Consider the following 16,253-nt stretch of genomic DNA (forward strand, 5'->3'; position numbering starts at 1 on the left):
TCCTGCCTCCTGAGTGTAGGATTATATCAGCAGTGTGGCTGACAGTGCAGACATGTGTCTTTTCCACTGCCTGCGCAGGGGAAGTGAAGCAGACCAGCGTGCATTTGCCTTCCTTTTAAGTTTCTACTTTTTTCTGCCCCCCCCCCCCCCCCCCCCCCCCCGCTCATGCATGAGCAACTCTTCCCACTCCTTGGCTTGCATTTCCAGGGGGTTGATGGGCCTGCTTCTTATTTAAGAAGGCAAAATGGCGGCTAGCCTCAGAAGAATCATCAGGGTACTTCCTTGCATATAAACCAAGAAATGTGGGAAGACCCCCCTGCGGAGCAAAGAGCTCTGGGATTAGTGCTGCGTGCATAAAAGGCCCAGGTCCTCAGTGTCACTGCACTGGCTTTTTGCATTTATTTGTATCCTGCTGTTCTTCCCAGGTAGGACTCAGAGTAGCTTTTAGAAAACCGTTCTCCCCTTGTCCAATTTCTCATCACAACAACACTTTGGGGTAGGCGAGGCTGAGATTTTGTGACAGGCCCAAGGTCACCCTGCGGGCTCGCATGGTAGAAATGGCGATTTGAACCTGGATTGCCCAGGATGTCAGCCCACGACTCTCTGTCCACGGTGACACGCTGCCTCTCAGTGGATTAGTGTCAAATGACTAATGTTCCTGAACAAAAGCAAACTTTGCTGTGTGTGACACCGTGACAAACATTGGGGATCTAGTGATACAGATACAGTACAGGTAATGATAGAAGCAAGCCAAAGATCACATCGCTGTTATTTATGACCTGCATAATAGCCTCTGCTGCAAACCTTAAAAGCAGTTTTTTTAAAAAAAATTAATCAACCTATGTGTGCTGCGTTATGTTTGCCACAGTTAGATGAATCACAAGCAAAATTTTCTGAAGGGGCTGTTACAGTAGAAGAGGGAGAATATGAAATAAAAGCTATGAGTCAGAATGTGAGCGTGGGAACAGAAAGGTCCCCATATGTTGGGGCCAGTCGGTTGATCCCCTTATTCCATGATGCTGTTAAAGAAGACATGGGTCAAGGGACGTTGCCAGGACCTGAAAGAGTACGGTTGTTATGGCCCTTCCTAAAACAATGACAGGGATTACTGGTACTCAAAATGTTGAATTCTAGGCCCACTTCACTGATCAGCTGTGATGCTAAAATATTCTCAGCAATAGTGGCTGAAAAATTGACACAAGTAACTGCTAAGACTCATTAGCTAAATCGGTTTTCTTAATAAGAGGCAAAGAGCAATTTACACAGGGCTCCTTGGAAAAATAATGGAAAGAGGTGGGAACAGGCACTTATTGGGGTCAAATGCCGGAAAGCCCTGCAGCATCCACTTCCGAGCGCATTAATCTTGTTATGCCTGGGAAGTTTTGCATCCCAGTGGCTTTTAAAGACAGAACAAAATTATCTGATCAATAGCAAGAGTGGTCACTAATTCCATTACCTCTGGTCCTTTTCCAGTTGCTTGCGATGTGGGACACAGGTGTCATTTCTTTTTGATCAACATGATGCTCTTTTAACTGTGATGGAGCCAGAACATCCATTTCCAGTGTTGTTGATGGTCTGGTTAAGTAAACTTCTGAGGTGAGCTGTAAAAGTCTGAGGCTGTGCTTTTGGGAACTTTAGTCCCAAGGGAGTCTCAATCAATTATAAATTTGAACTGGTGTGGCACAGGAAATGAAAGCAAAGGGAATAAAAAGGTGGCTCTGTGTCTGGTGGTGATAAAAACACCATCAATTTGCAGCCAACTTATGCCATGGGGATTTCAAGGCACAAGAAGAACAGAGGTGGCTTGCCCATTGCTTGCCTCTGCATAGCAACCCAAGACTTCTTTGGTACGGTGGGCAATCTTGCTTAGCTTCCAAGATGTGATCAGATTGGACTAGCTGGGGCCATCCAGGGTTCTGTTTCTGCTGCCCTATTGTAAATATTGTAAACTAGAATCTGAGAGGTTGTGAGTTTTTTTACAATGAAGACCAACCTTGACAGAGAAAATGCACTTGATGATGGCAACTGATTTAGATGGATTTAAAAACAGCTTGGACAGCTTTATGGACGGCAAGGTCTATCATTGGAAGACCTCCAGCCGGTGGTGGGATTCAAATAATTTAACAACCAGTTCTGGTGGTGGGATTCAAATAATTTAACAACTGGTTGATTACAAGCACCATTTTAACAACTGGTTATGCCAAAGTGGTGCGAACCGGCTGAATCCCGCCACTGCCTCCAGCACTTGGAATGAGAACTGCTAGTCAGGGGCTAATTTGTACGTCTGCTGAATGGGACTTCTGGGTTCAGAGGCAGAGTGCCTTGGGTTGTCAGGTGCTGGGGAGCAGTCAGTAGGGGGTAGCTGCTGCTGGCAGGGTCTGCTTGTGAGTTTCCCTGTGACATCTCAGTGACCATCACTGGAAATCGGGTGCTTTGGTCTGATCTGGCAGGGCTACCCTTCTCTTGGAGGCGGAGACCATCTTGATGGGTGATTTCCACCCCCATCTCAGGGAGGTAGGATCAAATTCTTTACTTCCTGTCTAGCTAGGCTCCACCCTCTCCAGTATCTTTCCTACCTCGATAGGGAATGCACGGATCTGCTAGGGCCCCTTAGCTTCTTCTCAGCTTTTTCCTTGTTTGTCTTCCCTTGTGAGTCTCCTGTGTGAACCTTCTTGTTTTCCTTTTGTGTGTTCTTTTTTAGAGTACGGAGGCGTGGGGAATTCCTTTATTTCCCTCGTTTTTTCCTCCTCCCACCTTTTTTCCCCGGGGCACTTGCTTCCCGCCAAAACATGGCGGATCAAGAATTCTTTCCCCCGAGGGAGACCTTTCACAGGGGAACCGCAGAGGCTACTAGAGCCTACGCTAAACGGGCTCTATCGCCCCAACAACCCATCGCTCCAGGCGCAAATCCTCTTCAGCCACCAGGAAGACGCAATCGGAGGTGGCAGCAGCTCCGGCGTGCTGCAGCGGGATCGCTAGTGGCAAACGCGCCAACAAAGAAAAACACCTCGAACCGCGAGTAGCAGAGAGCTGGACTAGATGGACTCTGGTCTGATCCAGCAGGCTGTTTCTTATGTTCTTATGTTAATAATTAGTTTGATCTCTGTATGGGTTTTTGTGCACAGGGGAGCATTCAAAAATTGCCACCACCCTGCACCTGCTTAGAAATCTGCGGTGGGAGACTTTTGCTTCAGCCGCTCCACGGTCTGCTGACCCAGCCACATGACCCTGGCCTTGTCCTCTGAGGCTTCCCTGAATATCTGCCCGAGAACTCCAGGAACAAAAGGCAGTCTTGTTGCACCTCAGCGACACAACAGATTTACTGTGGCGTCAGCTTCTGCTCAAATCAATCTGTTCAGTTTCTAAGGTGTCCCAATATTCCTTTTTGTTTCCCCCACAAAAGCTTAATGTGGCTCTCCGTCTGGAGTAGAACGCTAGCACACTGCAAAGGATTCTGGGTAGTGTGTGCTAGGGTACATACCATAGGGTTGCCAACTTCCAGGCGGGTACTAGAGATCTCTCAGAATTACAGCTGACTACAGAGATCTGTTCCTCTGGAGAAAAGGACTGTGTTGCTGGTGAACTCTACAACATCATATTCTGCTGAGTCCCTTCCCGAATTCCACCCTCCTTAGCCTTTGGCTCCAAATCTCCAGGAATTTTCCATCCTGGAGCTGGCAACCCTATAGGGTCATGTTAGCCAACCACTGCATGTCCCGTTCTGTCCATGAAATACAAATGGCCAGTTCACGTCACCTCAGTTTGCATCAGGTCTTTGCAGAGAAGGGGCTGGAACGTTAACCCATAAACCTTACCTCCCTACTCCTCATTGAGTGTTGTTAATGCTTTGAAGGACAAGAGATGAAAAATGTGCATCTGTTTCCTTTAACAAGCAGCAAGCCCAGTTTCAGTCAGCAAAACCGAGTGGTGGTTGAACAGTTAGACCCCACTGTGAGTCTCTTGCAGCTCAAGGTAGATCTGTCTGTCTGTCTATCTGCCCATCGATCCAACTCTCTATCCAAAGTGAAAGGAAGCACTGGCAGGGGGGTGAGGTGGCTGCTGACCTTGCGGCAGGCCCTGCCTCCTGGGCCAGCTCCATGTCCTTGCTGGTGCCGGCAGGAGACACCACAAAAGCAAGGGGTGCCAGTAGTGTTGCCACGGTACCCCTGGGGCATGCTCATGGCACCCCAGGGTACCACGGAACCCTGGTTGGGAATTGCTGCTCTGGGGATTCAAGCAGTGCAGCGCAGGCCTGCAAGTTGCATTTCGTGGGCACATGAAATGAGTGTGCGCCTCTAAACGTGGCTCTGTGCATTATGGGCAGGTCTGTCGCTTGGCAGGGGTGGGGGTGGGGAGGAACGTCAGGGCCCTGCAGGGCAGCCCAAAATGAAGGAACCCCATTTTCGTGATCCAGCTGATAGGGTCGCCAGGTGCCCCCTCCACTGATGGGATTCCAGATCCAGGTTGGGAAACCCCTGGAGATGTGGTTGTGGAGTCTGAGAAGGGAAGGAGCCCCAGTGGGGCACGAGGCCATCCAGTCCACCCTCATTTCCTCCAGGGAAACTGATTTCTGTAGTGTAGAGATGAGCTGTAATTCTGGGAGATCCCCAGGCGACCCCTGGAGGCTGGCATCCCTACCCACCAGTGTATTTAATTTCAGACAGAAAATAAAACATGTCCATTCGTGACTCGTGTGGGACTAGCAGCATTGCCGGACTACAGAGGCCAGTTTAACCTGCAGCCGATGGCTGCTGCAGAGAGTGGACTGTGCTATCTATGCATTAGATGCCAGGTGAAAGGCCACCCCAAATCCCCCCTCCCCAAATAAGCAGTGCTTGTTAAGGGGTGCAGTACTGAAGCAGGGTTCACACCCCAGATAGCAGGGATGCGCAACACTCACACTGGAACACACAGCAGGAACTGAGACTCACACAGCTATATCAGCTTCCCGGAAGCGATCCTTCTTTATTAGGTTCACAGCAATGTTGCTCTCTCTGACAAAGTGCTTCACCAGACGGCAGGAAGACAAGAGTCTCACAGTACACAGCACACTGCTGCATTATATGCATTTCATCAACCAATCAGAAAACCTTTCCAATTAGCTCCAGAAAGAGGCTGTCATACAGAGGTAGTCATATGACACCTGTCATTTAGATTTTGTAGATCAGACATTTGTCCTGACAGTGCTTTCTCAGGCTGGAGTTGGCAGCTCCTGAGGGGGCCATGGGGGCACATTGGGGGCCAGAGAAGCTTTGCTGTTGTCATTATTGGCCCTGCACCTGTTTGATTGGAGGCCTCACAGTGAAAGGCTGGAATCCCCCCCCCCCCTCTGCCCGCTGTTTAGCCCCAGTCAGTGGTCCTGGCAGGGCCTGGGACTGAGCTGAGCCTGGGAGGTGCTGCCCCTTCCTCAAACTGTCCCTCCTTCTTGGTAGCTTGGGTGCAGGACCCCCCCCCCCCCAGTGTGGCCTGCCTGCGGCCTCCCCTGTGCATCATGTCTTGTGACGCGGGTGGCCCATTGGAGTCCTGTACTTTCAGTGCTAGATGGGAGAAGGGGGGTTTCCAAAGGTAATGCGGAGTCGCTTAAGGAAAAAGGACTGGATGGGGAATCCCTGCCTTGAAATCCAGGTCACCTGCGAACTCGGAAGGGAAGAGGAAGGAAGCGGAGCTCTCTCCTCTCCCACCCCCACTTTTTGGAGATCCTGGTTGTGCAGAAGCTCGGGGAGGGGGGGAAGCAAGCAAGGAAGAGGGAAGAGGGGCTGCTGCCAGGTGTGGAGAAGCAGCCCCCCCCTCCCTTCAGAGTCAGCGGAAAGCCAAGTGGCTAACTTGAGCACAAAGGGATTTGCTGACTCTGCGCCTTCGGGGTAGGGGGGGGGGCGGTCAGAGCGGACGAGGGATCCTTCCGCAGCCCCTTGGGCTGGCTGCTTCGTTTAGCAAGCCTCTCTTGCCCCCCCCTCCCCTCCCCAGAGAGCAAAGCCCAGCTGGGGGGATCAGGAGCCAACAGGGAGGGAGGGAGGGAGGGAGGGGGCTCGGTCCGTCCGCCCGCCCGCCCGCCCGTCCGTCCTGCGGGGCTTGCAGACCAAGACCCCCCCTTGCCAGGTAGCGCCAGGCGGGCGCCCGCTGCTCTCCGCTCCCGGCAGCCTTGAGCGGGGTGGGGAGGGGGCTTCCCGCGCAGCTCTCGCCAGGCAGAGTCTCCCCCCCCCCCCCCCCGAATAACCGGCCAGCGCAGCAGCAGCCGGGGAAGAGATGCAGTGGCTCCGGAATGGACCCGGCATGGTGAGTAGCGCGCCTTCCTCCTTCGGCTTTTCTCGCCGCCTCCCAGCCGCTCTGCTGCAAGAGCCGCCGCCGCCGCCGCCGCCGCCCCCGGGGGTGTCTTCCCCCCGCCCCCTCCCGCAGTTTTCCAGCTTGATGGGTGTCTCCATTTTAAGCCATGCAAAAGCCAGAGGAGGGCGGGGGGGGGGAGGGTTGACACAGCCGCCTCTTGCGGGGGCTTGGGGGCCGGGGGGGGGCGGGCTGGCAGAGGGGCCCCTCGCCAGGGATGCTTTGTTGAGGGTGGCACGGCCAGCCGAGGCCCAGAGGGCAGCAGCCCACCTGGAGGTGGAGGGTGGGGGGGATCTCCTTGGGGTCAGGGGCGCCTGGGGGGGCTGGGGGTGGGGGGCAGGGGCAGGCGAAAGGTGTCCTGGGGGGGCTGCAGTGGGCACGCGCTCTGGCCAAGGAGAGAAGGACAGCTGCAAATCGCGGCTCCCCCTCCTCATCTGGCGCCCTCGGGTGTTTCCTGCCCTTGCGGGGCTGAAGGGGCTTTTGGCAAAGGACCACGGAGCACCCCCCCCCCGCCCCCGGCCTTTGCATCCGGGGCCAAACCAGGACCTGATCTTGGGAACTGAACAAAAATTCTCCTTCTCCCTCTCAAAGTACACGGTGGGGGTGGGGGGTGGGGGGGACTGAAAGCCAACGGAGGAAGGAAGGACCAGAGAACACTGGAAAGGGTGGGGGGCTTTTGTCTGATGGCAAACCACACATTCAGAGGCGACTCTCAGGGGAAGGCTGCTTGCTTGCCGTGGAGATACTCTTTTGTTCTGGCTTGGTACTTGCCTTGTGGAATGAGCTGCACATCATATTCCTAAGGTGGGACTGGATGCCTTTGTTTGCCATATGCTCAGTTTTTGGCAGGTGACTAGGGACCTCCCCGCCCCCCCATAGGCTCAGGGCCTCTGTGCTATTCTGAAAGGACGGGCAGAGGGCACACTTCAATAGCCTGGTTCTGAAAACCTCACCTGGGAGCTGGGCTGAAGTCCACACCCCGGCCTCCCTTTCTGAGACTTGCAAAACTTCCTGAGGGCTGTAGTCAGATTAGCGCATTGGGCAAATCATCCGTGATCAGACTCCTGGGGCATTTGACCACGCAGACTGCCAAAGGAGCGCCACGCTTTTCATCCACTGCCACCCACTCTTGTCCTCCTACACATCTCGTGTGTCTCTCCATGCCCCCCCCTCCACATCCAATGTACAGCATGTAATATTCCTGCCGCATGAATTCTTGTTCCCCGGGCTGTCGAAGCCGCCCAAGCTGTTCTCTGCCAGGCTGCTTGCTAAGATGGTAAAACAAGGACCATGTTATTAATGTAGCGATGGGGAGATAGTTTTTTCTATGTCTGGGAGGAGGGGAGGGGGGGATTTTGATTGAACAAAATATTCTGTTTCCTGAGCATCTGTTTGCTATTTCAAAATGGGCACTTTTGGTTAATTTTCTTCCTCATTCTTCAATCTCCGGAAGTGCAAGGATTGTTAGATACCTTGATCTTCTCTTTAATGTTCTGTAGGGATGCCCATTCATTGAATATATAGCACTTTTCCAGACATCTGTTCAAGTGTGCCCTCAGATTCTTTCTTCCCTTCATTCTTCCCTTCTTTCTTTCCACCGCAAAGGTAGCAACTTAAACAATCCAATAAACATAACACATATTCGAATGCTACATGTTGCTGTCTATGTTGTACTAAAAGCGCCCCATGCCTGCTAACCTCCACCCGTACAAAAATGTAAGAGTTAAAGCACTTTCCCCGATATGTTCACTTTCTGTGCCCCCCCATTTATTTCTTTATATAAAAGCAGATTTGAGGAGGAGGAGGAGGAGGAGGAGAGGCCTCTCAGTGACCACTAGCCGTGGTGACTAAAAGGAACCTCCACATTCAGAGACAGTAAACCTCTGAATCCCAGTGCCAAGAGGCAACGTCCAGGGAAACCTGTTGTTGGACCTCCAGAGGAACTGGTTGGCCACTGCGTGAAAAAAGATGCTGGAGTAGATGGACCACCGGTCTGATCCAGCTCTTCTTCTGTGTTTATGCTTATCACACAGAACTGGGGGAAACCCCCAAAAGAGCAGCATATTGTTATAAAATCTTATGTATCAAACCACTTCAGCACAGGGTGTGTGTGTGTAAAAGAACCTGCTGTGGCATTGTGACAAAAGCACTGATAGGCCAGCCCTTTCCATCCCCACCTTACATCTGCAATTCTGGGATTATGATGCCCACTCTGCAGGACTGTTGCCAGACTTGTAGAAGAATAATGTATGCAAAGCACCTGAACACCTGAGAGGGCTATGCAAATATTAAAGATTAATATTTGCTTCTAGTGGTATTAATAACAAGAAATATGACTGATGGTTTGGTCAGTTGTGCTTGCTGTTCTTGTGGCCAGTGCACGGACGTTCAGTTGGACAGGGCTGTCTTGACGGGAACTGCAAGGCAAACATACTTGGACGCAGGGCCGGGTTTAGATGAAGGAGAGGCCCTCGGCTACTCCACTTGTGAGGCCCCCTCCCAAACCCCCCCCCCCACAACTAGAGGAAGATGGCGAAGCGTTTTAACACTGCGTAAAGGTGTGGATGATAACAGGTTTAAAATTCCTCAATTCACAATTTTTCCTCTAAAGGATGGACATAAGATGTTGTTGTTAAATACTGTAGTGATTGAAAAAATGCATAAATGTTAAAATCAACACTGTGAAAAATTTGCCATAATCAATCTTTGTGCAGGAATTTTTAGGAAAATGAAATTGCAAGTTTACTGTTATATAGTTAGAAAACCCTTGAATTTACACTTTTGCCTGGGAAGTGTTACTAAGATGATCAGGACTACCTGAAAATGACAGTGTGACACTTTTAGATTCTACTTTATATTGTAATTAAACAGTCGGTTTTAAAATACGCATTAAGAAATAAAGAAACTACAATACTCAAATATACTAAGACCAAAAAAGTTTTTTTCCTCATAGCAAAATCACCCAAAGATTCACCAACATTTATTTGTCCAATTTTGTCACAATGCACAGAATGCTCAGTGCAGACAATCCCTCTTAAGACTTTGTAACCCTTCATTCATGTTTAATTATTTTGAATTTTGAAAAAAGATCTCTCCCCCAAGCTGGTAGTGACCATTAAGCTAAGAAATAGCCGCAAGATTGCTTCCACGTTAGGGAAGGCCATTTGGATTTTTTCCTTGCATATAGTTTGATAAAGGTCTGTATGAGGGAAAGAGTGCTCTTTGTAGGCCTATGGCTTTGTCTCATGTACAAGTGAAAGTGCAAAAATTCATCAGTAAGTTTCACGCCAACGTCTTCTGGGTCTGCTTCCATCAACAGTTCAACATCTTGCTGAATTTCTTGCTTAATTGCTGTCCGATTAGCAAGAAAGGAAACCATTTGTGCAATATCACTGTACACAGCAGCTCTTGTTCTTAAACTGGCTTCAAGGGTTTAATCCTGAGTGTATCTCTTGAAGAAAGTTCATCTAAAGTATCAGGACCATCATTTCCTTGCCGTTTTCCTAACTCTGTCTCCTTGTGATCGTTCTGTAGTTAACATTTGGCAACGTGGCTTTTGCTTGTTGATCAAGATCATCAAAATCTTCTCTAATTTTGTTCAAAAATTCTGAAGTGAACTGTACTGAATAATAGTTCAGATTTCTGAATGGTTTTGCTGACCCTGTGAAAATGACCTACCACATGGGTCCAAAAATGCAGCATAAACACCAATTCCAATTCTTCCATTTTCTGCAAAAGGTCGTTATCTTGGGAGCTAATTTGCGATCCTTCCCGTTCTAGCATCCGTGTACAAAGGGCTGAAATCAGTGATGAAATTTGTATAACTTTCCAAAACAGCTTCTGTGGCTTTTGCATGTGCCTCTCACCTAATGTCTAATAAATATTTAGGCACTTTTGACTAAGGGTGCAAAAATGATTTTAGAACTGTCCATCTCTTTGAGAAGGTTGAAAAGAAGGTATAAATGTCATTGATAATGCCAAAACAGTTCACTGCATCAAGGCAGCAGTCGACAGCCCAACGGCCCTCCAGATGTAAAGAGTGACCAGTGCATGGAATAGAACAGGGGATAAAGCATGGAATAAATGGAATAAAAAATGCAAGCTAATAGCCAATCAATGTAAACACAATCCCCCCTCCAGCAATCAGTATAAGAAATTCTCATACCTAGAATATCAATGTGTAGTTTATATAACAAGGCTGGAGTTCTTCTGAGGGGAACGACCTGCAGCTTCAGGCCCTCCAGTCAATCTGAAAAGATGCACCTTTTATTCCTTGTATGAAATGTCCTAACTCTCTAGCTCCCCTAGTGGACCCAGGGTTACACAAGGAGAATGGTGATGGAGGTGGTGATGGCCACTAACCTGGATAGCTTTAAAAAGGGCTTGGACAGATTTATGGAGGAGAAGTCGATCTATGGCTACCAATCTTGATCTGCCTTGATCTCAGATTGCAAATGCCTTAACAGACCAGGTGCTCAGGAGCAGCAGCAGCAGCAGGCCATTGCTTTCATATCCTGCATGTGAGCTCCCAAAGGCACCTGGTGAACCACTGCGAGTAGCGGAGAGCTGGACTAGATGGACTCTGGTCTGATCCAGCAGGCTAGTTCTTATGTTCTTAATTGCAGTGCAGATTACAGCATGTGTAAGAAAGGCCTATGAGACAGTGTCAAAAATATTATCCACCTTGGCTGGAGGCTTCCTAGATTTTGAGGCCCTCGGCTTCAACCTGCCTGGCCTGTAGATAACTCTTGCTCTGCTTGGATAGCCCAGCAGAAGGTTCATCTGGTTGTTCGAAGCTCCACACCACGACTTCCAAAGCTGGCAAGGAACGGTGCTTGTCTCGGGCAGCTGATTGTCAATTATTGAATCTACTAGCACTAAAACTCATTTCAGATTAAAATAAAATACAATGGGCTCTAAATACAGGGGAGGGCAAGCGACCCCTCCCCTTTCCTCTTAGCATAAACCAGCCTCTGCCCCAGCAGCAGGGCGGGGGAAGGGGGCAATGGGGAGGCTTGGGGCAGGGCAGCGGGCGGCCAACCCATCGGCTGGGGGTTCGCTGTTGGACATTCCATCCCAATTATGAAGAAAGATTATTTTATTTTTATTGCTTAGGTGGAGGGAGAGTCTGATTCAAACACCTAGATCCGTGGTGGCGAACCTTTGGCACTCTAGATGTTATGGACTACAATTCCCATCAGCCCCTGCCAGCCTGGCCAATTGTCCATGCTGGCAGGGGCTGATGGGAATTGTAGTCCATGAACATCTGGAGTGCCAAAGGTTCGCCAGGCTGGCAGGGGCTGATGGGAATTGTAAGTTTCGCAGCAATACGAAAATTTTAAAAGGTTCGCCACCACTGACCTAGATGTTTGGGATTTCTTAGCCTGTGATGCAGAGGTGGGGGAGGCTGTGTGTGGGAGCAAATCAGACAGCAGGCTGTTCTGTTCAAGACTGGCTCCAGAATTCCTTGGAGGGGAGTTGGGAAGCAAATTTATAAAGCCACAGGGTATTTAAGTCTAGTGATTGTGTGAATTGTAATGGGTTAATTATTATTCAATTAAAACTGCAGCCCTAAGGAGGTCTACTCAGGATCTTGCTCAAGTCTATTCAGTGGGGCTTGCTCCCAGGAACGTGTCCTTAGAATGGCACTGTGAATGTTTCTATTTACTTGGCATCGTGTGCATAATTTGTACATTGGCCAGAGGAAGTTCTTTCTCAGAGGGAAACCTGTGTCACGGTGCAATCCTCTGAAGGGCCCCAGGCCAGGGATTCCCATAAAATGTCATTCCAGTTTAAGCTTTTGTGGGCTCAAATGAAATAGGCCCCTTCCGCACACGCAAAATAATGTGTTTTCAAACCACTTTCACAACTGTTTGCAAGTGGATTTTGCTATTCTGCACAGCTTTAAAGAGCACTGAAAGCAGTTTGAAAGTGCATTATTCTGCATGTGCGGAATGAGCCGTAGAGTCTAGTCAACAAAGTCTTATTTGGGAATACAGTTTGGTTAGAAAAAGAGTTGGTTTTTATACCCCGCTTTTCTCTACCTTTAAGGAATCTCAAAACAGCTTCCAAACTCTTTTCCTTTCCTCTCCCTGCACAGACACCTTGTGAGGTCGGTGGGGCTGAGAGAGTTTGTGGGGCTGTCACTAGCCCAAGGGCACCCAGCAGGCCACTTGAAGAGGAGTGGGGAATCAAACCTAGTTTTGCAGTTCAGAGTCTGCCACTCTTAAGCACCACACCGCACTTATCGTTTATAGCACTACTGGGCTCCTATTTGTTTCCTAGAAGAGGCCTCCCCTGTTTTAAGAGAGAGCAGGAGAAGGAAAGTCTGCTCTGAGCTTGCATCTGTCACCTGAGTTGGTTTGTTTTTGTATGCGCTCATATTCCCAGTAGCCCCGATTTGCGTGGTCCTGGATTGCCCAGTCTTGGAAACTAAGCAGTCGCCCTGGGTCAGTGTTTGAATGGGGGACCTCCGAGGAAGTCCACAGTCCCAGTGCAGAGGCAGGCAATGACAAACCACCTCTGAACGTCTCTTTCCTTGAAAACTTTGCGTACACACATTCACAATCATAATTAGCCATTTCTTTAAAAGAAACGTCTGCCGTCCAATAAATCAGGAACACCTCCTCCATTCATCAGAACATTTTTTGACTGGGAAATCTGATCAATGGATGTATTGTTCTGGCCACGGCAAATAAACAAATCAGGGCATTCAAGTGAAATCTTTATGGCTTTGCAGCACGAATTGGAAGGATCTACAAGATAAGAGAAGGTCAGGTCATCCAAGAGCCCCCTGGTTAGACGTGACACAGCAGAACTGGATTAAGCAGGCATCCAGTTTGCTAGAATCACGTCTGCCAGCTCCAGATGGGGAAATTCCTGGAGGTTGGGAGGTAGGTTGTGGAGGGTGAGGTTTGGGGAGAGGTGATCAGTTGTGATGCTGGGAGATCTCCAGGCCCTGCCCGTTGTTGCCCCCAAAATTGGTGTTGGGAGGCTGACTGCTTCTGAACTTAGAGGTGGTGACATCTGATTATGATCAGAGCCCTGGTGCTAAAAAGAAGGTTATTGTACACAGTTTTCCAGAACTCAAATGCTTCCATGCTCCAGAGCTGCTTGCTTTTGCTTTTGTGAACTAATAGCTGCTTTGGGTTGGCTGTGATTTACAGAGCAATCCTGAACAGAGAGCCTCACTCAACATTACAAGCTGCACAAGTTTGCCACAGGGACTTGCAACTGTTCTGCAGCGGCTAGTTTTTGGCAGCAGCTCATGAGGAAAAGCTCAACATTGACTGGTCCTGATGGGGGCTGTTGGGGGCGGTGGACTGCGGGAAGGGAGTTATTTGATCTGAATAACATTGAACCAGTCCCATGGTCAGAACACTTTCTCCGAAGGGTCGGTTTGGGAGTGGGCATTCTCCCTCAGGGGTGATGAGCATGTTTATGCTCAGCAACTAAGGGACCCTGACGGTTTCCAACATGCTCTGCGAGATTTATCCAGACTTTCCAGCAGCTCCCTCAATGAGTTGACAGAGGTCTGTAATAGAGGTCTTCAGGAAGCTATTGATTAGATTGCTCCCCAATTCTCTCTGTGCCCTCACGTCTCCTTGGTATGATGAGAGTCCAGAAGATCATAGGTTGCTCAAATGGCTAGAGCAGAATTGTGGACAAAATTGACACAAAGCTCTGAGAACACACTATAGAGCCGTGGTGAGCTTCTTTGGCACTCCAGATGTTTACTTGGACTGAATTCCCATACATGCCAGCATAGTAGTGTCGTGTAATGAATCTATTGAAGACCTGTGTGATGCCAGTGAAAGTAACAAAAGAGATTTTTTTTGGTTGCCTCCATTGTGTCGGCTAGTTCACAACCAGCTCAGTTATTGAAACTGGCTTGACAGATGACCATTCCTTTGGTGTGTCCTGTAACTGACACTAATTTGGCCCTTAGCTGTGATTCATTTGCTACCTGTTTTGTGGATAAAGTCTCTACCTGCCCTGAGACTGTAGTAAAGGGCAGGACTAACAACAACAACAACAACTGTGCAAGGAAGCCAACGAAACTGTAGATCACATACTCAGCTGCTGCAAAAAGATTGCCCAGACTGAGTATAAACAGAGGCAAAACTCAGTGGCCCAGATGATGAATTTATGCAAGAATTACAACATTAGGTCAGCTAAAAATTGGTGGGAACATTGTCCAGAGAAAGTCATGGAAAATGAAGTCAAGAGCTTGTGGGACTTTCAGATCCAAATGGACCAAGTGATTTATTTATGATGACACATAATACATCAGACAGCCCAGTGATTGAGGACAAAAAGGTGACCATTGTCAATGTAGCAGTACCTGGTGGCAGCAGGTTCATTGAAAAAGAACACGAGAAGGTCACTAGACACCATGATTGGAAAATCAAGATTCACCGACTATGGCACAAGCCAGCTGAGGTCGTCCCAGTGGCAATCGGCACTCTGGGCACCATTCCGAAAACACTGGGGCGCCACATCTTCAAATCGACAACATCGGTCAGATTCAGAAGGCAGCCCTGCTGGAATCCGAATGAATACTATGTCGATACATTACAACTTACCAGGTGTCAGGGGGGGGGGGGGGGGGTGTATCTAGGTGATTGAGAAGTATTCCTACCTCATTGTAACTTCTTAACACTACAAATCAAGTGCTGCTAAATGATATATTAAACCAACCTTCTATATGTTAGCACTGCCATCTGCGGTATTCTTTCCTTGATCTTTACTTTATGGCTTCACACGCTTTATAGATAACTAGGCTTCCCCTGACACTCTGGCCTCATGGGAACCAGGATTGTTTCAGTTATCTCGTGGGACGGGAAGCCAGGTGGCTCTCTATCACTATCTGTTGCTGACCTTTGGGCGCCTCAGCCCCGAACTATCTTTTACATTTCTTGAGAAAATGGGAGGGGGGATTAACAATGGGATAAAGGGGATAGCAAATGCCAGGTTCGTCAGAATGGACTTTGCTCTGACGCTTCTCAATAGACATTACTGATCAATTATACCGAGTCTGTTTATTGGCTTAAGGTTTGAGACCTAATACTAGGTCTCTGGGTGAGGCTCAAATTGTAATGAAAGGCAAACAACCAGCTGAAGAACTAGCAGCTGTGATATCAAACAAAATTATACAATAAAGCTCTGCCAGCAGTTGGCCACCAAACTTAATAACAGTAGATCGATGGAGGTTGGACTTTGGCCAGGTCATCCTTGCAGGTGGTGACAGAATCCTGATAGCTATAAAGCCAGCTACCTACTCCTTGGATGCTTGTCCCTCGTGGCAGGTAAAATCATGCCACTAAATGGTAAGTAGCCCTTTGAGAGAGATTATTGATTTGTCTGTCTCACAGGGCTGTTTTCCCAGCTCCCTTGAGGAGGTGATTGTTAGATTTTTGATAAAGGAATCCTCCTTAGATTAAAAAGGAGCTGGTCTATTACAACCCGGTGTCTAGGCTACCTTTTCTTGGGGAAGGTAATTGGGTGGGCAGCGGCAGCTCTTTCCAGGTGAGGCAGCTGTCAGGCTTCAAACCTGGGTTTGGGGCTGAGAACGTGCTGGCTACTTCGGTTGATGATCTCCATTTACATGGAGCAGCAGTGGCGTAGGAGGTTAAGAGCTCATGTGGTGTAGGAGGTTAAGAGCTCATGTATCTAATCTGGAGGAACCGGGTTTGATTCCCAGCTCTGCCGTCTGAGCTGTGGAGGCTTATCTGGGGAATTCAGATTAGCCTGTGCACTCCCACACACGCCAGCTGGGTGACCTTGGGCTAGTCACAGTTCTTCGGAGCTCTCTCAGCCCCACCTACCTCACAGGGTGTTTGTTGTGAGGGGGGAAGGGCAAGGAGATTGTAAGCCTCTTTGAGTCTCCTGCAGGAGAGAAAGGGGGGATATTAATCCAAACTCTTCTCTTCTTC

General features: G+C 48.9%; 1 protein-coding gene across 2 annotated transcripts in view; it reads left to right on the forward strand.

Moving 5' to 3' along the window:
• Positions 1 to 16,253, forward strand: part of ARHGEF9 (Cdc42 guanine nucleotide exchange factor 9) — a 268,515-nt gene that overhangs the window by 82,382 nt on the left and 169,880 nt on the right. The window contains exon 1 of one of the 2 annotated variants that reach the window (XM_048513768.1): positions 6,108 to 6,273. The exons of the other annotated variant lie outside the window; for it this stretch is intronic. Within the exon in view, the coding sequence (XP_048369725.1) occupies positions 6,244 to 6,273 (30 nt within the window). The 5' untranslated portion in view covers positions 6,108 to 6,243. Of the gene's footprint in view, positions 1 to 6,107; positions 6,274 to 16,253 lie in introns of those variants that run through there. 2 annotated transcript variants of the gene reach the window in all.

Source organism: Sphaerodactylus townsendi, linkage group LG13, assembly GCF_021028975.2.
Source record: "Sphaerodactylus townsendi isolate TG3544 linkage group LG13, MPM_Stown_v2.3, whole genome shotgun sequence".
NCBI classification, from domain to species: domain Eukaryota; kingdom Metazoa; phylum Chordata; class Lepidosauria; order Squamata; family Sphaerodactylidae; genus Sphaerodactylus; species Sphaerodactylus townsendi.